The sequence below is a fragment of the Gasterosteus aculeatus genome, chromosome 2 (genome assembly GCF_964276395.1).
Source record: "Gasterosteus aculeatus chromosome 2, fGasAcu3.hap1.1, whole genome shotgun sequence".
NCBI classification, from domain to species: Eukaryota; Metazoa; Chordata; class Actinopteri; order Perciformes; family Gasterosteidae; genus Gasterosteus; species Gasterosteus aculeatus.
The window spans coordinates 7457282-7481064 of NC_135689.1; the positions used below are offsets into that span (position 1 = coordinate 7457282).

Genomic DNA, 23783 nt, shown 5'->3' on the forward strand with positions numbered 1-23783 from the left:
CTGAGTTAACCGTTCCTTAGAATCTAACCGCCGTACGGCTCAGTTAATTTGAATAGAGTTTCCCAAAGCGAGTTCATAGCATGGAAGTGCTCTTGTTGGCTGTTGACCGGCGGACCTGCCAGAGGACAGGTGAGGTAAGACTGACAGCAGCTGCTCCCGGGGCGACCTGCACACATCTGGGATTTTGGCCTTTGCTCCGGTGGCAGTGGCGTTGTTTGCTTGGGTTGAAGGCATATTGCTTTGCTATGTTCCAATATCAGAAATAACTTCCCTCCTGGGCAGCTTAGCGTCTTTTTTCGATATATCTTTATATCATGGCTGTTTGGACTCACCTCCGCTTTGTTCTTTTACCAGTTCTATATTTGAAGCTTTTCTTTCAACCATGTTTTTTCCATCTGGTGATATTTTCTCTTATATAGTTTATTGTTCAAAGGTGTTCCTCAGTTTGAACTGCATCACACCTAATATGAGAGATGAAATCAACATCTCACACATGTTGAGGCACTGCTTCATCCATCTTCAAGCAATGTTTCATGACCTTTGTCTCTGGGTGAACGCTTGGTGTGTGTATAAAACTAGCCTTTAGTGCAGATTCTGGCACTTAGTGGATGGAATAACAGAAAAGTTTCTATGTTTTTTGTCTGAATGACTCATGTCTTTGTTCGTGGTTGCGGTCTAACTGGGGTCAAGAAGACTTCCCAAAGGATGTGATTCATAAAATGTATCACCTATTGCAGACTTCACACCTCGTGTTTTTTTTGGTTAAGAATATTCACCCAAAAACATTTTCTATTTTGTTTCAGGTGTGAACCAGGATTCATTGGCAACCCACTGCTTGGACAGAGGTGTAGTGTTGACAACAATGGTACGTATTGTGTTTTAATCACAGTCACATCACAGACATTCTTCCATGTTCTGGCTTGTTCTTTATCTTTAAAAAAAAGCAAAGGTTCCCTTTCTGTCCAATAATCTAGCATTAACTAATCTACTGTCCTGTTTCAGATAACTGCTACGACTGTGACGAACGAGGAAGTGAAGGTTGCAATGGTGATGTTTGCCACTGCAAGGTGATCAAACTAACTTAATGGCTGGTTGTTGTTCTTGTGGTTACCTTTGGTATCTTTGTTTTCAGCTCCAAGGGAGACTACAAATGAACTGATTTCCTTGAATGTATTGCAGTTGAACGTTGAGGGCCCATCTTGCTCCAACTGCAAGGCTGGAAGCTTCCATCTGAGCCGGGACGTGAAAGACGGCTGCCTGTCCTGTTTCTGTATGGGTGTAACTCAGCAGTGCTCCAGCTCTACCCACTACAGAGACACGGTGAGGCCTTTAAGTGGTTCATGACACATTTGAGATGTTGTCTCTCAGAATTTTGGCTGTAAAGTCTATAAGGCAGCAATTGGCTCCACGTATTGGCTCCACATTTAGAGTAAGCCCTAGTAAGGCAATGGAAAAAGACAGCTTTATGGGCGGGGGACTAAAGCAGTTAAAGGGCTGTGATCTACCTGTATAGTCCAGTTTTAGAGTATTAAGAAATACTGAAACTTCACAACTTCCTCACTATAGTGAATGGTTGCTTACCAAATGTATAGCTACACCGGCATCCCTCACAGCTGCTTTTACCCTCCTTTGTCGCACTCCAGTGCCCCAAAAGCTCCCGATAGTTTCTAAATTCTAAACAGCAGCGGAATAGTAATTTCCTCATAACATTGGTACTGTTATCAAAGTCAGCCAAATGTCCAATTGCAATCAAAATTGCTGCAGTGATTTTAGCATTTATTTAATTTTTTTATTTTATTTGAACCGTTTCAAACTACATTCATGTGCTCGTCCAGGTGTCCTCAGTCTTCTCACCAGGAAACTTCCAGGGTTTTGCGCTGGTGAACCGCCAGCGCACCAACCGTATCTCCACCGGTTTCACTGTGGAGGTTTCCACTGAAGGCACTCAGCTGTCCTACACCAACTTTGATTACCTGGGACAGGAGCCTCATTACTGGCAGCTTCCTGGGATCTTCCAGGATGACAAGGTCAGTTTCAAGGAGCACATATCAGTCAGTCAGTGGAACTAGTCCAAAAAAGGCCTGAACCTCAGGCTGTATATGAGTGGCTGAGCAGCACTCATTAGAAACTTGTAGACCGCTTTTATTCTGCTGCTGTCACCATTTTTCTGCTTCTCCATTCTTAAAACTTCAGACAATCCTTCTTTTCAAGCGGTACGCTTTTTCAGTCTCTTTGCCTCTGTTGCTACCTTTATAACTCTGTCTCCACATGTGCATAGAATCAATGGTCCCCATGTCCACTTACATGACGTAGCTCTCCGTGTCTTTGTTTGCTCCTCCACTCCACTAGAAAAAAACTTTTTTCACTCGCAAAAGACGAGCACAGCAGGTACAGTAGGTGGATGTCATGTTGTGACTGGTGCAGCGGTAAAGTTTGGCATGTTTAAAAATAACGTCAGCGTCGTGTGAATTACTGAATTCCAAATCTTGTACTTTTTGTGTGGTTAATAGAAATTCTGTGGCTTTCATCATTTTTCTCCTGATTGAATCGTATTAGACGCATTGTGTTTTGCACACAGACATTCTGTTCCGCTTCACATCACATGAGCCGTGGAAACGGCTCGATCGTTGATGCTCCATTAAGGAACTTCATACCGTTTAACTTTGCTCCAATAACACTGTCATAACACTCCCGAATGCCATCAACCCAGTGATAAGGAAAGTGATCAAAGAGCTTTATCCACATCAATACGAGTAGTGACTCCTACTCACCGGAGCAGCAACTAAGGAAAGATGCTTCCGTTTGGAAGCCGATGGCCTCTGAATGTAGAGACATCCACAGAGCTAAAAGAGCTAGCCGGTTAGTTGATGTAAACAGATGCAGAGTGGTTCTGTCATTAGAAGCTAAACACGCTGATAGTTTGTAGCTCATTTATGGAAAATAAAATGCCCTCCGTACATCGCCCTAGCAGCATGAAGCGTCACTTTGGTTTGATGAACTGAGCAGCAGCGTGTTGTCGGACTCTACCAGTGCACTTGCATGTGTGTGGAACACAACGAGTCGGTACGCAGACTCGGGAAAGTTAATACAGTGATCATGGCGCAAGGAAGTATGTGATTTGTGTGTTTCTTCGGGTGGGATCCGCCTGTTTTGGAGTGAGAATACTCTTTCAGCGGGGCCCAAATGTTGCCGTGCAGCGCATCCAAGCATCCTAGACTAAAAAGCATGACTCGGCATGTTCACTTTCTTACACTGATGAGTGGAAGAGTTTAATTCTAAATACTGCCTCCATTATTTTGACTTTCTCCATGGTTACGTGTCCGCCCCAGCAGGGTGATGTCAGTCAGCTGGACGATGAGGTCTGGGCGCTCTTCTCTAACTTCTCCAATGGACACGCTGGTTCCTCTCGATTCTTTCCCTCCTCTAAATCCTCCACCTCTTCCTCCTCTCTTTCTTCTTCTTCTTCCTCCTTCTCCTCCTCCTCCCGATGGTCCTTGCGTAACCCGAGCCCCCCTTCTAGGTCTGGTACGTCATCTTCACTTAAACCAACCAGACCTCAGGCTTACTCCCCACTCCACTCGCTCCATCTCCAGGTACACGTTGTCAGAGATTGCAAGACTTGTTTTGGTTTCTTGATGATATTCTTGACTTGTGGCGTTTCTCTTTGGGTTCTGGGCCCTGCTGTGGATGCAACAGAGCAAGAACTCAGTGAGCCAGACTTTAGCTGGCGCCTCTGGAGACAGCAGCATGGTAGACCGCTGCATGTGACAGGACTTGTCCTTGATTGTAAAGCTTTGAAAGTTAATTAGCAACCAACTGCCCTCCCTTTGTCAAAGGCAGTTAAGGTTTAGCTCTGAAACTCTTAACAGATATGTTAAAGAATGTATTGAGTTTGTAAGTAGAGAATGGATCATTTACCGAGCTCCAGTGGTTGACTGGGTGGTATTCTCCATTGTTAAGCAAATAGCTGCCTTTCAGTGCTGTCAGTGTAGCTGTTCACTTGAGAGGAACATTGGTATTACAATGCCCTGACGCTATGGTGTCCGCTTTAGAACAGCAAAAGGTGCTTTTTGTCATCGGACAAAGCACCGTGCCACTCGTAGGCCGTGATCAGTGGAGCCTTAAAAGCACGCGTACTAAAGAAGATGTTCTTGAGAGTTTGGCTAAATGTCACACATTTGTCCCGAGATCCTTATTGAGCTTCACTCTTCGGCACGCCCGCCTGCTCGTTCAACATCTCTGGCTGCTTATTATTTGCGTCTTGCCGACTCTCTCTCCATCTGTGCCTTATTCTGTTCTGCCCTTCCTTCCTCCTCTGCCTCTCAGCACAATCTGGTCGACAAAGGTTTCAGCTTGCACCAGGATGATCCGCTGTACTGGCAGCTGCCAGCGCAATTCACAGGGGAAAAGGTAACAGTGAGAACTTCCCTCCCCGACCATTGGTCGACCCTGTGAGGTCACAGGGAATACAGCACCCGTAGTATCCTCCAGCGTCCGCCTGTGACCTTCAACCCCCCCCCCCATCCTCACCCTCCCTTTCATCCAGTCCCTCACATGTCGAGTCGGCCTTCCTACGCTGTAGTACAGTAAGACCCTGATCAAACAGCTTGTTTTGCAGTATGCTGCCACTGCTGCGAGTGCTTGTACGAACCGTGACCTGTACACAAACAGTCAGTAGTGCTTTTTGACTTATACAAGTCGTGTGAAATATCACATACCCCACTAACTCCATGGCTGCTGTATTCTGTTCGGACCATGGTAACTACGGTCAGTAAAGGCAGGTATCCAACAAAAAGTCACCACGGGAAGAAGAAATGCTTCTCAGGGCGCTGTCAGCACGCGAGACGCTCCAACAATTCCCTCACAAACTCACACAGGCCGCTTATATGCTTTTCGTCTGATCAGGGCCTAAGAGCCATGTCGCCATGACACGTGTAGTGTTGGTTGAAAACATGCCATTTGCTACATACAATTAGAAGTAGAAACGACAGCTTAGTGCTCGCTTCACCTGGTTGGCTGTCTTAGATTGGACCCTTCATGGAAAATAAATTTAAAGTACAAAAAACGAAAGTACTATACATAGGGTCACTCCAGTGATTTATTTAGTATTGTGCTTTTTTAATGTTGAAAATGACAATTTTTAGTACATGTGAACAAATTTCAGATGTCTAAATAGGTTTTCTCCTTCACACCCTTCTAGTGTGTCGGATTCGCCGTAACTGTACAATCTTTGTTGCTCTGAGAAGCCGCCTAGCATCTATTTTTACTACATTTTGTATTTTTGTTGTTCAGGGCAATTTCAACATAGTTTTAACTGCCGAAAGATCTGAAGCCTCCTCCTTGCTAACCATCTCTTAGGTGGGTTCTTACGGAGGCAAGATTAAATACTCCATCTCCTACGTCGCTGGCCCAAGAGGATCACCCATCGATGATGCCGACGTCCAGATTATTGTGAGTAAAATGCCGTCATGCTGATTCACGTTTCTTTTCTTCCATAGTCACAAGCATTTGTAGCTTTAACTGACCGGATTCCTCCTTGTAGGGTAACGACATCACTTTGGTAGCTCGTCAGCCCTGGCAGCCGAGGCAGCAGGGCGCCAGAGAGACGCGCCATTTCGAGATTGTCTTCAAAGAGGTGAGTAGCCCATAACTATACTTTTTTATGTCCAACAAAAAAAAGCAATGTAGTACATTATCATTTATCAGCAGCAAAGTAGTATTTCTTTCTTTTCATGTCTGATAAAATAAAATATAACCAGATCAAATAAAACAATAGATGTGCTGTAAGTGCTCGTTTTTTTGCCTTGCAGGAAAACTGGCGCCGTCCTGATGGCATGCCGGCCACGCGAGAGCACCTGCTGATGGTTTTGGCGGATCTGGACGACATCCTGATCAGAGCGTCCTACTCCACTGAGATGCGGTCCTCCAGTATCTTTGACATAAGCATGGAGGTCGCCGTGCCTAACTTCAGCGGCTTGGCCCAGGCACTCGAGGTGGAGCAGTGTCGCTGCCCACCTGGATACCTGGGACTGTCTTGCCAGGTACCTTTCTTTTTCTTTTTTTCTTGGAATGGTTGAATTCCCTGGAAGCGATACAGGCGAATTGTGCTACATTCAAATGCTTATTGCTGTATGATTATCTTAATCACATCACGTTTCTTTAAGGACTGTGCGCCTGGGTATACTCGCACTGGAGGAGGTTTATATCTGGGCCATTGTGAGCTGTGCGATTGCAACGGACACTCCGACTCCTGCCGCCCTGAAACTGGCACCTGCACGGTACGAAGTGCTGGATTCAGCACGTGGCCGATATTTGTTCAGTTGTGGTTAGATAACAGCATATCTGGCAAGTGGGCAGGTCTGTAAACGTGGTACATTTCTTGCTCCAGAGTTGCCTGCACAACACCCAGGGCGAGTTCTGTGACCAGTGCGCTCCTGGCTTCTTTGGTGACGCCACTGTTGGCACTCCGGAGGACTGCCAGCCCTGCGCCTGCCCCCACAGTGACCCAGACAACCAGTGAGTACATTTACCAAGGCTCGCGGACGGAACGACAACGCTTACATACCGTGAGCACAAAGCGCGTCTCGTCTGTCAGAAGCGAGGGAACCGTCACAGCCATTGCGCACATTCTTCTCATTCCCTTACTCGGATGAATTGCGCTGGTTGGAGTCAGCCAGGGTTGCCTTTTAATGAAATTTGTCCGTTGCTAAGCAAAGGGGCTAATTAGCGCCACCGAGTTTTCCGTTGACTCCTGCAGTCGACCCCGAGGTGATTTATTTATTTATTATTTTTCTACTGAAAGGATTACTTTAATCCTCATTATACATTAATCATTATGTTAGCAGGCAGTGTACAGAATGTTTTTTGCTCAACTGTAAATCAACTCTGCGTGTGACTCATGTAACAGGTTCTCCCCCACATGTGAGAGCCTTGGAAATGGAGGCTACCAGTGTACTGCCTGTCAGCCTGGTTACACTGGCCAGTACTGTGAACGGTAAGATATCCCTCTTCATGTGGGCCAAAACTGTCACGTAAAAAAAAAAAGTTTGTTTTGATCAATTTCACCTACTGTCTCTACAACTTTCCATGATGGGTATTTCTATCAAAACTTTAGCAAGATGAATTAATGTTGTTGACTGAAATCAATCGCGATCTGTCTGTTTTTTTTTTTTAACCATCGTTAGTTGTGCTTCCGGATACGTTGGCAACCCTCAGGAGAGACAAGAGTGCCGTCCATACGATGGTAAGGCTACATTTCAGTTGAGTAGAAGTATCAAGGGTCTACGTCAATGTTGGCATCCGACCTGACCCGAAACACTGACCCGGTCTCCTTTGCTATGCTTTGTTGGTCTGCCTTTTTTTGCAGTGTTATCACAATTCATATTGAGACAGCCAATGCGCAATATATCAGATCTAGACTTTTAATTTGTTCTCGAAGTGCACCAGATTTATGCATTTAACCCCTCTTAAACGCCCCTGGACTTTTCTATTGTGTCACCTCTTCCTCTTGCAAAAGTCTCATCAACCCTGTGGAAGAAATATTCAAGATTGTCCTTATATTCCCAAGTTAAAAACTATGTATCTGTACTCTACAAATTAACCACAACAAAATGTTAACTGACAGACAGATATTTCACTCTCTGTAAGAAAGTGAATGAGCATATTTTCTAAAATGTCTAACGTTCAACTCGCGCCAACCAGGTTCAATTAGTCTATCAACCATCAACAGTGAGCTAGTTTCCATCTAGTTGTACTTTACTGCCTGAGCTTAATTTGTGGAATACCACTTTGATCTAATTTATACAATGTTTTAGTAAGTATTCCTGATTATTTTCTTTGCACTTTGCAGATGCAGCCTCACTGGTGGTGAAGGTTTACCCCGAGAGGGTCCAGTCGCCTCCGGGGGGCTCGGTCACCCTCCGCTGTCAGGTGTCCGGCTCTCCTCCACACTATTTCTACTGGTCCAGAGAGGACGGCCGATCCATCTCCAGCAGAGCCGACAGACACCGACAAGGTAGGGCACACGATTCGACCTCGTGGTCACAACAAGGACGGGACGGATAAATGTTTGCATCCACGTAGATCCAAGAGATCACTGAAATGTAATTCGAGTGTGATTTATGCTCTCAATTCTTTGGTTTTAATCTGAAGACGTGCATTTTAAATAACCTGTCGATCATTGGTGTGTCCAGGAGCAGAGCTGTACTTCACCAACGTCCAGCCCAGTGATGCCGGTGTCTACATCTGTACCTGCAGAGACCAGCGCAGCACCAACAGGAGCCGCGCTGAAATTGTTGTCACAGGTGTGTACTGTCTCACAGCAACATTAGCAAACAGGTTTTTCCCTCGTGCTGCTTAGTGCAGCACCCGGAATAGATTCCACCCGTGGTTCAACACATGGGGTTGCTTATGCACGGATTATGTAAAAAATATTTAGTTTAGTTGACTGGGGTGTGGGCCATACTGCATAGTTTTAGGGCTGGTATATGATGTTGACAACAGAACAAAATATGTTTTTCTTCTTTTAGCTTTAAAATTGTTTCTTGTGATACAGTACAGTGATACATGAAAAGTTGAGCCGTAACATTTTGACAGAATTTTGCAGTCAATATTCATCAGTTTACTTTCATTTTGTGTTTTGCTATCCACTTACTGTATTTATCACCAACCCATGTCAATGAATTGTCCCTCTTTATTTCAGAAGGTGTCCCGTCCAAAGCCATTGAGGTTACAGTCGAGGAGCCCAAATCCCAGACGGTCCACCTGGGGTCAACTATCAGTTTCATCTGCACCGCAAAGAGCAAGGTAAACCTGGACGGTAATCATAGTACGCAACAGTTTGAACATTTGGGAAATACTCGTTTTCATTCTCCTGCCAAGAGTTTGATGAAAAGATTGATCTCTCCCACTTCCATCTGTATGTTAAAAGTGAAGCTGGAGCCGGCGGCTCGTTAGCTTAGCTTAGCCTAGCATAAAGACTGAAAACCAACAGCCAGGCTCTGTCTCAAAGTTAAAAATCTTCACCTCATGCAGCCGAACGAACGTTTAGTCTTCGTTCAGTCCATTAAGAAGTTTGTCTGCGGGAAAAAAAGAGCAGTTTTTCCCCATGTTGGATATCGCCTGATATATGATTTGTGTATGTTTTTATCTGCGCTCCCCTTTCGCAGTCGCCAGCCTACACCCTCGTGTGGACACGGATGGGTAACGGGAAGCTTCCCAACCGGGCCATGGACTTCAACGGCATCCTGACCATTCGGAACGTCCAGCCCGAGGACGCCGGCGTGTATGTTTGCACTGGCTCCAACATGTTTGCCATGGACGAGGGCAATGCCGTCCTCCACGTGCCAGGTTCGTGATCCTCGGCACCGCATTCCATCACCCATCGACCCCCACCCCCCGGCTACCCAGCCGGCCCTGGCTCCCGTAGTCCCCCCCTCCCCCCCCCCACCCTAAACCCCCCCCCCTCCAAGCTTGCGATGGTGCATGCTTCTCTGTTTTGCCGTCGTCATGCAGTGCAAACACTCTGGGTTAACAGCGTAATAAGCTTGCAGCTCTAACTCCCAATGCTTTTGCCCTCTGCTCTCAGATACCAACATAAAATGTTCTGACCGCCAATTAAACTCTTCTTGCTGCCTAACTCTGTGTTTTGTATGTCGCTGATCAGTGGATATGAAGAAATACAGCTTGTGGGTTTGGTAATTCTAAAACAGTAAATGTACACATTTTCCAAATAATGTTTGGGGTCAAGTGTGCAAGTATCAGATGTAACTAGTGGGCTCTTAATACAACTGCATATCAATTACACTTGAGGTCTAATGAGTGCTCTTTCGGATTAGTGATTTGTAGCTAATGCTTTCCGCCAACACTCAACCGAGGCTACGGCAGATTTTCTTCTTTGCTTTTCATAATTTTATTTCACGTGGGTTGAATTAATTGGTGGTGGTTTGGTGGCTCATCGGTCCCTGGCGTAGCTGCTGGTTTCCGCTGTTGGAGGTTTCACTAGTAGGGTGCTGGATTCTGGTGTCTTTAACTTTGGGCTCCTGGGGTCCACTCCCTGCCTGAGCTCTAGTGTACAATGATGAGGAGGAGGAGGAGGAGGAATGCGGATGGCACGATTGGTGCTAAGTGACTCCGCCGACCGACATTCAAATGGGACTTCAGTGAGTGTCGGGAAGAGAGGAAAAGTAGGAAGTACCCCCCCCCCCCCCCCCCCCCCTGATTCCTTCGTATCGTTGTACTCCATGCGGTATTCCTTCCTGAAGTGACTGTCTGCTGAACGGACAAAATGGTGCTATTATTAACGTGGTTGGTTAAACCTGCCATTCTCTACGTGATGTTACGCTGCTGTAATATTACCTTCATTCCTTTCAGTTGCAGTATGAGTCGTTCTCGTTTGTATCGAATGCTACTTGTCAGATTGAGTTGGTGAAATTTTTTTGGTGATTTGTGGATTAAAATGTTAAAAGAAAAATACTTTGTTATCCAAATTTTGTCAAAAAACATCTCCAACTATTTTATTATTCACATCCTGTCATTGTTGATGGCACATTTTCTTTTTTGATTGACTGAAATATGTTATCCTGAAATGTTTCACTGAAGAAATGTTAGAAATTCCTTTTGTTATTTGAATACAATTACCTTGCATGATGTGTGTTTACATTTAAGCATTGTTAAATGGTTTTATACAAAAATATTTTTATTTATCTCTTAGACCATTTTACACTTTACTGCATTAGCTTTATTTGTTTATTCACGATTCAAAGACGACATCATTGGAAATATTCCCCAAAGTGCTTCAGTTAAAGTTTTACTCATTCTACATTTATTCTTAAAGAATACCTATCTGATGTAATACACACATGTCACAATGTAATGTATTTATCTTAACTGTGAAAATATTTTGTGAAAAAGAGCAAATTATTAAAATACCGACATTTGATCAAAGTGATTTGCTAATTCATGGATGTGTTTCACTAACCTACATTACCTTAATCCGGTCAGGATAACCACAAGCTGTATGTTGACTTTTTATCTGCTGGAATAGAGAGTTTCAATATTTGAAACTGCTTTTTGCCACTAACCAGCATGTCTCACATGTGACTAAACATTGCATACCTCCATCTCACCTTGTGTTTTTGTTTTGTATGTTGTCAATTATTAGAAAAGCATTAACTGCAACTACATTCTAACCAGCATACTTCAAATCACAGAGATCCTCATTTTCTTTTTCAATAAATATACATGAGGTAAGTGTGAGAATTGAATGAACTACTTTTGTTTGCATGTTTACATTATGTGTGATGTTTTTTTGGAATCAGTCACGCACAACTACAGCAGCCCACGTTTGGAGATAACTGTCTCTGGGGTAGATTTACTATTAACCCCGAAACCTCAGTTAACCTGTGCCCCCCCCCCCCCCCTCCACCCCCCTGCCCCTTCCTCCCTTCCTCCACAACTCCAGAGGCCTCACAGACTCAGATGTTTTACACAGCCTATGAAATGTTTGAAGGACACAGAAAGCGTAAGTCCGCATGGGCATGGTGTCCTTTCTGCTGGGCTCCCTGGAGGGACCGGCCTCTCCCTCTCTGTGTCCCTCCCTGTGTCCCTCTCTGTGTCATGCATGCACTCGTCATCGTCAGCATGGATATACTGATGACCCGTTAGCGCCCATGTACAATCCACCAAACAGCATCTGCAGAGACTCTCTACAAACCAGAGACTCTGTGCTGGATTATATTCTCCGGCAATCGTCTTTTTTAGAATTGAGAGCTAAAGACATATTTAGATAAAGAATATAAAGATAAAGATATATTTTCAGTGTTTTAGAACGTGTAAACGTTCATGTAAAATAGTCACAGGTTGGATTGTACATGAGTGCATTACTGGCTTCCTCCCTGGTTCATCAGGTTCCATCACTGCAGGAAAAATCTGCATTCTAAGGGCAACTCCTCATGAATGTTGAGTCAAGTATTCAACATTTAAAAAAGTTATTCAGTGTAGTACAGTGATTACAGGCCTACATCTACAATGTATTTCAGATGTTTTGCAAAACTGGCGGCAATGACAAACCAGTTGGATAGTGTTGGATAAATATCACTGTAAATTGGACAAAAATAACAGATAACACAACAACAATAATTCAACATTTGAGTCGGCTAATTTATTCAGTCTTTTGTTACATTAGCACAAGCTAGATGCTTACTTATGACGTCTCCACATTCAGAAGCCAGAGAAGCCCGTTATTCTTCTTTCTCTTTGTACTTTTCTTATCCCCTTTTCTCCTTAAGAAACATGCTGCATCTGGAAAAAGCTATCGTCTTGACTTCAAACATCATACTGTGCTTAATACATCCTATCGCAACCTCATTGCACCATTGCTGAATGTGGGTAGCAGATTTGAGTCCAGTGGGGGAGGCCTGGTTTCAGTGCTTCATAAAGATATGAGTGAAGTTAAATTGACATAGTTAATGGGATATTGATAGATGGAAGTCAACCAATGTTGCAAATATAATTAATATGTTAGGATGGAATTCATGGAAGGTGGTAGAAAACATATCTCCAGGTTTTATACAGACATTTATGGTCTGAAAAGGCTGAATCAACCTTATTTGGGGATTTCTTCTAGCCCCATATTTGTGGTTGGTTTGGGTATTGAGTGAAATCTCTGAACATGAAATGTGTCAAACACATTCATGTACCTTTTAGGAATTAATTGTAATAATACCGTAGGTAATCTTTTACCTTTTCATTTAGCGCCATGATCTGGTCAATGTTGGAAGTTTTCCAATACCTGACCACACACAGCAAACAGCTTCAGCTGTACTTTATGTTTAGTTCTAATTAGCAACAGTTATCTCGCTAACGTTGTCACACTGCCATCAGCGCTAGCGCTCAAAGTTGTACCGTCCAGTTCGACCTTACAGAGCAAATAAAAATCCATTTACCTCCATTGTATTGGGTTGAAGTCAAACCCACAACTGGAGATTTGGACGGATCGATGTCCCCTAGATCGCTCGGAAGGTGGTGAAGTAACAAAGGATGTATTTTCCTGACCTAATTAAATTGCTGCATTTATTTGATCCTAGCTCGACTCCGTGACCTGCTAGCATACCCATATTCAAATCATTCTCATTCTCATTTAGACTTCAGGCAGTCATGTCTGCCCTGTGCCCCACAGAACGCAATGCAACTTCTCTCCTTCCCCGCAGTATTGATGTCACTGAGGGGAAGAGAGTCAACGCTCGGCCAAGGTCAGAACACTCCCAGAGGTGTTCCGCCTGCTCTGGCCGCCTCCAACTCCTTCCCCTCCTACTGAATGAGGCCTTTCTTTTTCTCCGTCACCCTGGAATCGTTCAGGACATGCCAATGCTTTCCTGCCACTTTCCATCCGTTTGGTCCCAGTCTGCCAAGGGTGAAGGTGGAGACGATGAGGGTGGGGTGGATGAGGGTGGGGGGCAGAGGCCATCGCTCTCTTTGAGTTATTATCGTATAACGGGTTGTCACAGCTAAATGGAACGCCCAAGCACTCGCTGGTAGACTCCACATGAGGTTTCCTCACTTCCCCCCTGCAACACCAGCAGAGCCGTCCACATGATCCTGCTTTGTTTCTCCACACGCCCCTGTGAAGTTTCCCTCTCCAGCTTGTGCCGTGCCTGACTGATGTTTCTCCTTCGGTAGCCTCGGAGGAAGCCCAGCCCGTGGCAACCGTCACTCCCTCGGTGCTGAATGTCCAGCAGGGCCAGCGGGCAGAGTTCCGCTGCACAGTGACCGGGAACCCAACTGCCGCCATTGAATGGTTCGGTACGACCAGTTAGTTCGACACTATCGCCGCGTTGTAGTGTCGGCCTTGTTGAGCTACACTTTAAGTAATTCAAGTGGAAAGGCCATTTTTCTGTTGGTCTGGTACATGCAGCCCCCTGTGGCAGAGTGTAACTGTGTGGTTATTACAGGGGGTCCCGGGAACAGAATGAGTCCGAGGGCTGTTGTACGAGGAGGCGTTCTGACCTTCGCAGCAGTGGACGCAGCTGATGAGGGAGAGTACACCTGCAAGGCCCTGAACACCCATGGGGAGCACACCGCACGGGTTTCCTTATTTGTCCAAAGTATGCTTTGTGTCTGTGTGAGCGTGTATTTCATGTTGTGGAAACACTCATCTGTTCATACTCTCCTCTCTTTTTGAGAGAAAAAAAAAATTTAAATTAAATGTGACTTATTTGGGAATAGGTAATGCATGGTTACGGTTAAGGTTACCTCGCTGCACAGTTCTTCTAGGTCAATGTAATTTTCCCTTACAAGTGTGTGTGGGTTTGGACCTCACATACTGTATATATGGAAATACAGCAGTTCAATATGTTTAAAAATAATCCCAGTACAGGGGAATTGTTCCCTTCATGTTTAGGTTCAAGGATTTAATCGAACGTTTGAAAAACAAAAGCATCTTATGTCACTATTTTTAAAACATGTATAGATATTGAATGAGATCAAATTTCTTTAGCTCATCATTCTCCTCTAAACCAACTAAAAACAAAATAAGTTAATCTTCCTCTCATGAATGAAAAAAATTGACAATAACACTAAACCTGCCGAAGCCAGAGCTGCTTTTTCTGGTCTAACGTTGTCTGGTATCACTAAGTTTTTATGGGTGGCTTATGCTAGCTTATCCTAGGCAGCTTATTGACTTCATGATAATTCTCTATTGGTGATAATGTCATTCAATGTTTTAACATTTCACAGACGCAATGTTTCTAATGGTTTCACTACATAAGAAAAGCAATAAGTAAACGCTTATTTCAATAAGGTAATTTAGTAAGTAGTAAACTACTCAATGAAAATGATCTGTCACACTTAGTAACCCTGTGTTGAATTTGCACTTGTCTGTCAATTTATCATTATTCCTTTTTTTTGGTCAGAGTCTAACCCAAGTGGCCTCGGCACAAAGCCCCAAGTCCAAGTCAGTCCCCAAAATATCGACGCTCACGAAGGGGACAACTTGAGGTTGTATTGCCGAGCAACAGGAGTACCCACCCCGAAGCTCACCTGGCTGAAAAACGGGGGACAAATCGTTCCAAAGGTGAGACACCACCTTCTGTCTCAGTCCCTTGATGTTGCCTTTAACACAGATTAATAACTGTATTTACATTTGCTGTGCTGTATCTCTACTTTGCACTTCAAGGTGTGCCGTGTGCCGATGGTATTTCATCATACTGTGTCAGTTTGTATGACTGTTTCAGCGTTTTAACCATTTACCCTTATGTTCCCTCTGTTTGTCTCTTCCCCTTTTTTTTATTTTGATCCCCACCCTGTTCCGACGTTTACTCAGGCCATTCCCTCTCATGGTTTCCATCAGTTTAAAAGCAACAGTCTCGATGTGTTACAGAGACGTATTGAGGAGCAGCAGGTCTGTCCATCTGTCCGCTGTCTGTCCTGTCTCATACATCAAAACCAGTGTCCTCTACTTACCTTGTCTTCACAACTGCATGAACTTGTCCTTGATTCTCACCTTGTACTAAAGTCCCGTTAGAACTAATGCCAAAAACATTCAAATCAACTAGCTGGGCCTGGTTGACTTGTTAATGTATCTGCACGCGGTACATGTTTTTATGTTGTGTTGTATTAACAAATGTGATAGTCTTTTTTGTTTTGTCACACCATCCCTGACTTGTTTTGGCCCTCAGCCCTCAGTTGACCCTCATCATTCCATTGAGTGTATTAACAGGACTAAGTATACAGGAGGTACTTAAAGTATTTCAGTCATGCTCCACTCCGTGCCAGACGCATCGCGCTGCCCCCCGACCCACCCCACCACCACCCTCCCCGACCCAGAGAGGTATTGTGTTGGTGTGGCTGCCGCATAGCCCTCCTCGGCTCCACGGGGGGGGCCTCCGGGGCCCGTTTAGTTCTGCCTCAGAGAGCCCCCGCGTTGTGTCAGCCTTTCCCAGGGGCGGCTGGGCTCTGCCGTGCGACCACGCAGAAATTCTGTGTGCTCTAGCAGACGGCTTGCTTTGAAAACCCCTCAATGGGTTCAGGCGCACATTGAGTCTGGGGCCCCCGCCTCAGCCACTGCTCGGTTTAGCCTCCCTCACGGTTGGATGAGCGGGAGCTAAGCAGCTTTGTCCGCGGATTCACCAACACCACCACCAACCCCCCCCGGATACAGTAATCCCTCCCCAGACCCTCCCGGCCCGTTTCCCCCTCCCCTATGAGGTGTTTCCAAACTTTATGAAAGCTCATTTGGAGTAGTGTACATACAGGTTGTGATGTTTTTGGCTGGTCTTACGTTCGAGTTTTGTAATCACTGAAGGGTTCTGGTCCTCACCCGATATTTGGTGGTTTCCAGGGAACTGATTAGAGATACATTCTCAGATTTCTCAGTTAAGAACTGCTTGGTGACCTCTGTCTTAAATCAATGTATAACAAACTGTCAAGTCTAACCCTTCTAATGTTTCAAATCAATCATTAATCTTTTTTTAGAACAAACTCTAGGGGAGACACTCCAGGTGAATACGTTAAAGTAGAGCCAGTTCATCGCCATGAAACGCAATGAGTTGATTACCTACTTTACCTATGAATATTCTTAATTTGGACTTATTCAAAATCTTATGTTCAAAAATTCAAATTAGCCTTTACATAATGTAACATACAGATGCAAATAGTATAGAAAAATAACCCCCCGAATACGTATCTATGTTTTCTTTCCTCTGATCTGAAAGAAGACCTGGTGTGCTCGCAAATAGTTAAAAGCAATGTTTTTGCCTGGGTTGTCGTCCCTGAACAAATTATAACCCCACCAATCATTGTAGAAATAGCAACTGTCTTTGTGCAGTTTTATGTTTGAATTGGTGTCACAGACACCATGAATATAAAATCCATTTACAGAAACCTAAGTGTAGAAATAACAGCTCTTGTCTTGTATTAAAGATCTTCTTCGTAGCACTTTTGTGTTGCTATTAGCTCGTAATGTCACAATGTGTCAATTTGTGTTGTTTCAAGCAACATGAGACAAGTAAGTGATGCTTTGTCTTCAGCATATACATTACCCTGTGTGTTTATTTATGGTGTAAATAATAGTAAAATCATATTAATTGTAGTGCATGTCAGCCATAAGGTTGAGATAGGTATCTGATCTCTCCACGTATTGGTATGTCTTCTCCAGGCTCGCATGGACCGCACCGACATCGGCACGCTGCTCATCCCCAACGTCCAGATGTCCGACTCGGGCACATACACGTGCGTTGGTAGCAACAGCATCGGCTCAAACAGTGCTCCCATTAGGGTCTCTGTGCTTAAAGGTGAGTTGTCTTGGTGGTGAAGGGCGAATCGAACCCGTAACCCTCCACCCTTTCATCTTCCCCGCTGACACATGAGAAAACCCAATTAGGAAGCACACGGTCTGTGTTTGAGCAGGGGACCACAGCGCCTCAGCGGTCAGCATCCAGCCATCCACAGCTGATGTACAGGAGGGACAGAGTATTGAGCTCAACTGTTTGGCCCCTGGAAACCCACCTCCGCAAGTCACCTGGACGAAAGCCAGTGGACGGCTCTCCTCCAACCACCAGGTAATCACAGAAGAATGCAAAAGGTAAAAAAAAATGCAGACTTTCGCCTCCCTTAAATCCCATCTGAATACTAATTCCTATAGGCAACATGGGAATGTTATTGTTAAGATAAGATATTATTTGCCCATTCTGGCAGTAGTTGTAGTTTTATGGGTGCTGGTAGGATTACGTTACTTAGTTTTCCTGTTAGCAGAACTGAAGGGACGTCATTTGTTTGCAGGTTGTGGGCAGTCGGCTGCGTATCCTGTCGGCCACTCCACAGGACTCAGGGGAGTATGTCTGCCGGGTGAAGGGCAACCCCGGAAACACCGGATCTCACGTCCAACCAGCCTCTGTGTCGGTGTCCGTCACTTCAACTTCTTCACGTGAGTTGGTCAACGCATCAGGCTTCATGCAGGTGGTATATTGTCTGTCTTTCAACAGAATGGAAAAGAGCCAATTTTGATTTTTCCGCTTTTTACCTTTTTTGATTTAATTGAACATGACAGTTTTTGAGTTACATATCATGTTAATTACAGTTGATGTCAGCTTCAGTCAGAGGCCGGGAGAAATACATCGAGGGAAGGGCATTACATGGCAGGGATTTGTTCTCACACTGCCTCGCTTCATGAATCTACTTTTCAGTCTAGCCCAGTGTGATCTCACATCGAATTTTCCTCGCTACGGTCCCATGATCTCATCCCCATTCACTCCTCCCTCAAACTCAGGATTGTTTGAGATATTTAACTGCTCCCAATGAAGACCATAGTTATATGAATAGTTATATGTTACTTCTGTGAACTATAGTCATTTAATGGAAAAGTAACAGTAACTTTCTAATAAAAATATGTCAGGAGCCTAAAATGTTGGTTGCTGCTGCAGGTCTTCAGAGTCCAATTATCGCCATTGAGCCCCACATCACTGCAGTGAGTGTTGGGGAGTCGGCCAGCTTCAGGTGTAAGGTGCATAGCGGAGCCCAGCCTGTCAGACTGGAGTGGAAACTGGCCAGCAACCAGCCGCTGCCAGGTAACAACCGCGCGCGCACACACACACACACACACACACACACACACACACACACACACACACACACACACACACACACACACACACACACACTGAGTTCTGGTTTTATGATGTCATTTTATGCAAGCTATTACAGCTACAATCCACCCATGAATTACTCCATTGTTACTTCATGTAATGATTCATTTCCAAACTTGGTTTTCTCAAATGTATTTTCTGCAGACTTGCATTGAGTAGTTTTGCTGTACTAAAGTATTGCATGCCATTTAGCTCAGTAAGATTTGATGACATGCATTGAATAGTTTTGCTGTACTAAAGTATTGCATGCCATTTAGCTCAGTAAGATTTGATGACATGCATTGAATAGTTTTGCTGTACTAAAGTATTGCATGCCATTTAGCTCAGTAAGATTTGATGACATATGAGTGCTTTCTGTAGCTTAGTATATCTGAAGCTTTAAACCCCCAACTTTGAGCTTCAAAGGGTGTCTTGGACCTAAAACTGCAAAATACTCAAAATGTCCAGGCTCACTATACTCAATATACTCCAACAATAGTCTTCTATAGAATTGGGGGAATTAAAAAACACAAAAACATTGGATCACATAATTCCCATAATGCAACTGATTAGCAGTTTCATTGCACTCCTCATATCCATATATCCTAATCTACCAAACACATGTCTAACTTTAAATTAGCTGAATAGTGCCTACCATGATGAGTAAACTTAACAAGTATAAGGTCATTGAACTGCTCCAGCTCATACTGATGAGGTACCATTTAACTTGCATTAAATAAATCAGATCTAACGTTTTGCTACTCTGATTTATAGACAATGTTAAAGTTGGCCCGGATGGTTCTGTTGTTACCATTACCAACGCCCGTCCCATGAACCACGGTGCCTACCGCTGTGTGGCAAGCAACCTGTTCGGCATCACCCAGAGCATCGTGTCTTTGGTTGTCAAAGGTAGGCCAGCGTTCAGTCGTCTCACAGCCATAAAGCTCTGAGGGAAGGGTCCCCCCCTAGTGGCTGATTAAATACGGAGTTCTAGTATTTCGTATCTGTGCCCTCAGAGTCTCCTGTGGCCACTGTCACCCCAGTCGGACCCCTGCGTATCAGGGTGGGCGAACCCATTAACCTGGAATGCCAGGCATCTGGAGAGCCCCGCCCCTCGGTCTCGTGGCACAGGCTGGACCGGAACCGCAAGACCATCCTGACCAGCCCGGTGCCCATGGAGTCCAACGCAGTCATGCAGGTGATGTATTAAAGCTTCAAATCATGTCTGCCCTCAGCTTTTACGTTCTGCCATTTGTGTCATTTCGTATGGTGAGATTTACATATTTTTCCTTGTGCAGATACTAGTGGCACGTCGAGAAGACAGTGGCACTTATATTTGCACAGCTCGCAACAACGAGGGCTCCACCGAGACCAGGGTGGAGGTTATTGTTGAGGGGGGCTCCCAAGTGCCCGCGGTACCCCGGGCCTCGGTTCCTGAGGCGCTGATGGTCGTGGTGGAAGGGCAGACTGCAACGCTGCGCTGTGAGGCCCACGGTAAATGATGGCCGAAAATCTCATTCATACAGCTGGGAATCACCTGAAGCACTCTTGCAGAAGATATCTGAAGATAAAACAGTTCTGTTCTTTTTGTTATAATGCCATTACATTAACATATTTTCATCTTCATTCAGGTTTCCCTTCCCCGACGATCACTTGGTCCAAGCTGCGGTCTCCTCTGCCGTGGAGACACAAGGTGGTGAACAACAGCCTGGTGCTGCCCGCAGTGGGCCGCCAAGACTCCGGAGAATACATCTGCACCGCAACCAACAACATGGGCACCACTGAGGTCACCGTCATGCTAGATGTAGAGAGTGAGTGCTGTGCTTTTGTTGTTTGCTGTCATTTTATTGGAATGAATTGTGGTGCGTACACAGTCAGTACACAATGTCTAATTTTGTAATGAGAACCAGAGGGACGGTAAACCCTTTTTTTCTCTCCAGCGCCTCCTTATGCCACTTCTATGCCCGACGATGTGGCCGTGCGGGTGGGGGAGGTGATCAGGTTGCAGTGCCTCGCGCATGGAACCCCTCCCCTGACCTACACTTGGACAAAGCTGGATGGAAACCTGCCTCCGAGGGCCCAGGTTAGCGGAGGGGATCTTCAGATCAACCTGGCTTCCGCTGAGGATGCTGGGAGCTACAAGTGCGTGGCCAGCAACAAAGTGGCCAACAGCGAAGTGATCGCTAAAGTCACAGTCAGATGTAAGTTTACTGAAAATATTGTGTTTTGGAGAGTTTTGAGATGTTATCGATATGGATCAAGTCTGCTGCGAACCACATATGAAAGAAATGCATCTCTACAAGAGCAATAACTAAACATTTCCTTGATCCTTCCCATCTGCAGCCCCCTTGGCGGTGCGTGTGTCACCCCAGGTTGAAGTAAAGGCCCAGGGCAGTGCTGTGGAGTTCACTTGTTCATCAGCTGGCGGTATAGAGACCAAAATTGAGTGGCTGAAGGAAGGAGGAGCCCTGCCACCAAACCACCACATCAAGGACGGGGTGCTCAGGTGACTCAAACACTGCCACTGCTGTCTGCCTGTTGAAACAAGCTCTGAATGTCTAGTTTTGCACGTTTCAGAACCAAAGTTGAGCAACAATTTACACATGATATGGACTGTAGGTCAGATTATACTTCCCCAGCCTCTCTGTGGATCTCATCAGTAGCACGTTGGTTTCTTCTGAAGATGTAAATCTTCTATACGTCATATAGCTTTAAGTCTTTAAAGGCTAAATGATTTGCTACAACCCAATAGTTTGCAGAAAACATCACTCAAGAAAAGAGTAAATATTGCACGTTGTGGTATCTATTTCCAGTCATGTTTTTGGTGCTCTAGCACAGCAGGAAGATAACCAGTATGTGGGATTAACTTGAGATGAACTACACTGCCCATGCCTCCTCTCAATAAAGGAACACGTGCAATAGTGTGGTTCATTGATGATTTTTAGAAATGTTGCCAATGGGATTTTTAATGGGATTTGTTGACAAACCAAATGGTATCACCAGACCCATCCTTAAATGGCTTAAAACATTGAATTTCCTTACACGTTTTAGGCATATGGCGCCACATCGTGCGACATGTAAAGTGTTTCATTGAATCTCTCTCTGTAGGATTGAGAACCTCGAGCAGAGCAATGAAGGCGTTTATATCTGCAGAGCCAGCAGCGTGTACGGTCAGGCCCAGGACGCCGCCAGGTTGACCATCCAAGGTCTGTGACGCCCACTGCCGATACACCAGTTCTTACCATCAGAGCCCAATGAAACCTGTTGCCGTTCTCTTTTCCTCAGCCCTGCCAAAGGTGATGATCAACGTGCGCACCTCGGTGCAGACTGTGATGATTGGGAACTCTGTGGAGTTCGAGTGCCAGGCCGTCGGTGACCCGGAGCCCACGGTTAGGTGGAGTAAAGTTGGTGGGTCTCTGCCCGCTCACATAATGGTGAAGGGCGGCATGCTAAGGATCGAGAAAGTGACGGAGGCCGACGCCGGGAAGTACCGCTGTACGGCGACCAACAACGTAGGCTCGGTCCAGTCGCAGGTGGTGCTGAACGTCCAGTGTGAGTGCAAAAAGGAGAAGGAAAGAAGCTAAACATGTTATCTTTCCCTCCTGCTACACAACCAAGTTCAGGCACTTTGCAAATCCGCTCATTTAAACCCTCTGCCTGTTTGCACAGCCCTCCCTCAAATTGCCACGCTGCCTGAAACCAAGGAGGTCACAGTCGGGTCTGATGCTGTCTTGCCCTGCGTGGCCTCGGGGTACCCTGCACCCGAGATCAAGTGGTCCAAGGTAACCAAGATACCTCGTCGAATCCAGCGGCTTCATTTTTTGTGCCTCATGGTTTAGGATCTCTATAGACTTAAGAGGATTTGGACGTTTTGTCGGTGCTCATGTTATTTGCCATGCACATTGTGTCTCTCCGTGTCTGTTTGGGGTTTTTAGGTGGAAAAAGAGCTTCCGCCAAAGTGTTTCCAGGAGCACAACGTGCTGACGGTTCCTCGCGTCACCCATGACGATTCAGGGATATACGTGTGCACCGCCTCTAACAAACAGGGAAAAGTGGAGGCCTTTACTACACTTCAAGTTCACGGTTAGTCCGCGGTGTAGAGTGTGGTACGAAGGAAGCGTTTTGAGTATGAAATGCACTGTGTTCTGTTTCTACAAATAGATATGTGTGTTTTTTTTACAGAGAGAGTGATGCCATACTTTGCCCAGGAACCCGTGTCCTACCTCACCCTGCCCACCATCAAAAACGCCTACAAGGCTTTCAGCATTAAGATCAACTTTAGACCTGATAATGTTGATGGTAAGAAATTTCAACCTTACATTTGCTTCACAGTTAAATCAAAGAGTTCATAAGAGACTTCTCTTGTTGTTGTGTTTTCTGCTTTTAGTACTATGTTGTGTACTATTGTTCATCATATTTCCTTGTGTATAACTTAACTGCGTCTTCTGTCCCCTCCCGCTCGCCCTCACCAACGTGGTGGGTAGGTCTCATGTTGTACGCCGGTGAGTCTCAGTGCTTGAGAACCTCAGGAACTACAGACTTGATGTCTGCAGCACTGCTTTTTGGCTCCATCCTTCTCTCACATTATGCATCTAGCTCAGAGCTGATTCAGAGGCTGTGAAAGAGATGTGCAACAAGATGGTGCATGTTTTCATTTTGGCTTTCATGAAACCCCATCGTCTTCAGAAGAGCTTGGTTACAAATCTACTTTTATGACCCGGTCAAAGCCATCAGCTTCTACACTGCCGACACAGCAGCCCTGCTGCATAAAAACACAGTTGCTGTATGCTAAAAATGTTAAATGCAACATACAGATTTCTGAAAAGTTCTGAAATCAGTGATAGGCACACAAAGTCTAATTGCTTCTGCAAAAAAAACATGGCTTCTTTCATCCCATGCGGGTTTGATGCGGGGATTTGACCGCATCATGAGTGAACACGAGGAAAATGTGTTATTCTTTAGATTTACTAGATTGAAGTGCTGTTTGGATTTTTGTGTTCTCATCACATCCCATCCGTCAGGTAACAAACAGCAACAAACCGGCCATGAATTTATTTTCAGAAGCCATTTGAACGCGCTTGGCTCCTCAAATGTGTGAAGGTGCAACGTAAACATGAAAATATTAACCTATGTGTATACTTACTTTACACTTCATCCACTTTGTGT

The 23783-nt window shown here is 45.0% G+C and overlaps 1 protein-coding gene across 33 annotated transcripts in view; it reads left to right on the forward strand.

Moving 5' to 3' along the window:
• Positions 1-23783, forward strand: part of hspg2 (heparan sulfate proteoglycan 2) — a 76438-nt gene that overhangs the window by 43528 nt on the left and 9127 nt on the right. For 7 of the 33 annotated variants that reach the window (XM_078089574.1, XM_078089607.1, XM_078089608.1 and 4 more), the window contains 39 exons: positions 804-865; positions 1003-1067; positions 1180-1320; positions 1836-2027; positions 2350-2388; positions 3330-3593; positions 4327-4410; positions 5359-5451; positions 5543-5635; positions 5811-6041; positions 6165-6278; positions 6389-6516; positions 6908-6994; positions 7185-7243; positions 7850-8014; positions 8193-8303; positions 8702-8805; positions 9168-9348; positions 11462-11521; positions 13678-13800; positions 13950-14102; positions 14910-15070; positions 15320-15397; positions 17153-17288; positions 17404-17555; positions 17776-17920; positions 18417-18560; positions 19392-19526; positions 19634-19815; positions 19916-20111; positions 20249-20428; positions 20558-20818; positions 20961-21123; positions 21726-21823; positions 21903-22169; positions 22287-22399; positions 22553-22700; positions 22800-22916; positions 23102-23119. In XM_078089574.1, coding sequence (XP_077945700.1) covers positions 804-865; positions 1003-1067; positions 1180-1320; positions 1836-2027; positions 2350-2388; positions 3330-3593; positions 4327-4410; positions 5359-5451; positions 5543-5635; positions 5811-6041; positions 6165-6278; positions 6389-6516; positions 6908-6994; positions 7185-7243; positions 7850-8014; positions 8193-8303; positions 8702-8805; positions 9168-9348; positions 11462-11521; positions 13678-13800; positions 13950-14102; positions 14910-15070; positions 15320-15397; positions 17153-17288; positions 17404-17555; positions 17776-17920; positions 18417-18560; positions 19392-19526; positions 19634-19815; positions 19916-20111; positions 20249-20428; positions 20558-20818; positions 20961-21123; positions 21726-21823; positions 21903-22169; positions 22287-22399; positions 22553-22700; positions 22800-22916; positions 23102-23119 — 5243 coding nt within the window. The remainder of the gene's footprint in view (positions 1-803; positions 866-1002; positions 1068-1179; positions 1321-1835; positions 2028-2349; positions 2389-3329; positions 3594-4326; positions 4411-5358; positions 5452-5542; positions 5636-5810; positions 6042-6164; positions 6279-6388; positions 6517-6907; positions 6995-7184; positions 7244-7849; positions 8015-8192; positions 8304-8701; positions 8806-9167; positions 9349-11461; positions 11522-13677; positions 13801-13949; positions 14103-14909; positions 15071-15319; positions 15398-17152; positions 17289-17403; positions 17556-17775; positions 17921-18416; positions 18561-19391; positions 19527-19633; positions 19816-19915; positions 20112-20248; positions 20429-20557; positions 20819-20960; positions 21124-21725; positions 21824-21902; positions 22170-22286; positions 22400-22552; positions 22701-22799; positions 22917-23101; positions 23120-23783) is intronic. The other 26 variants (XM_078089581.1, XM_078089617.1, XM_078089620.1 and 23 more) reach the window with 20 other exon arrangements.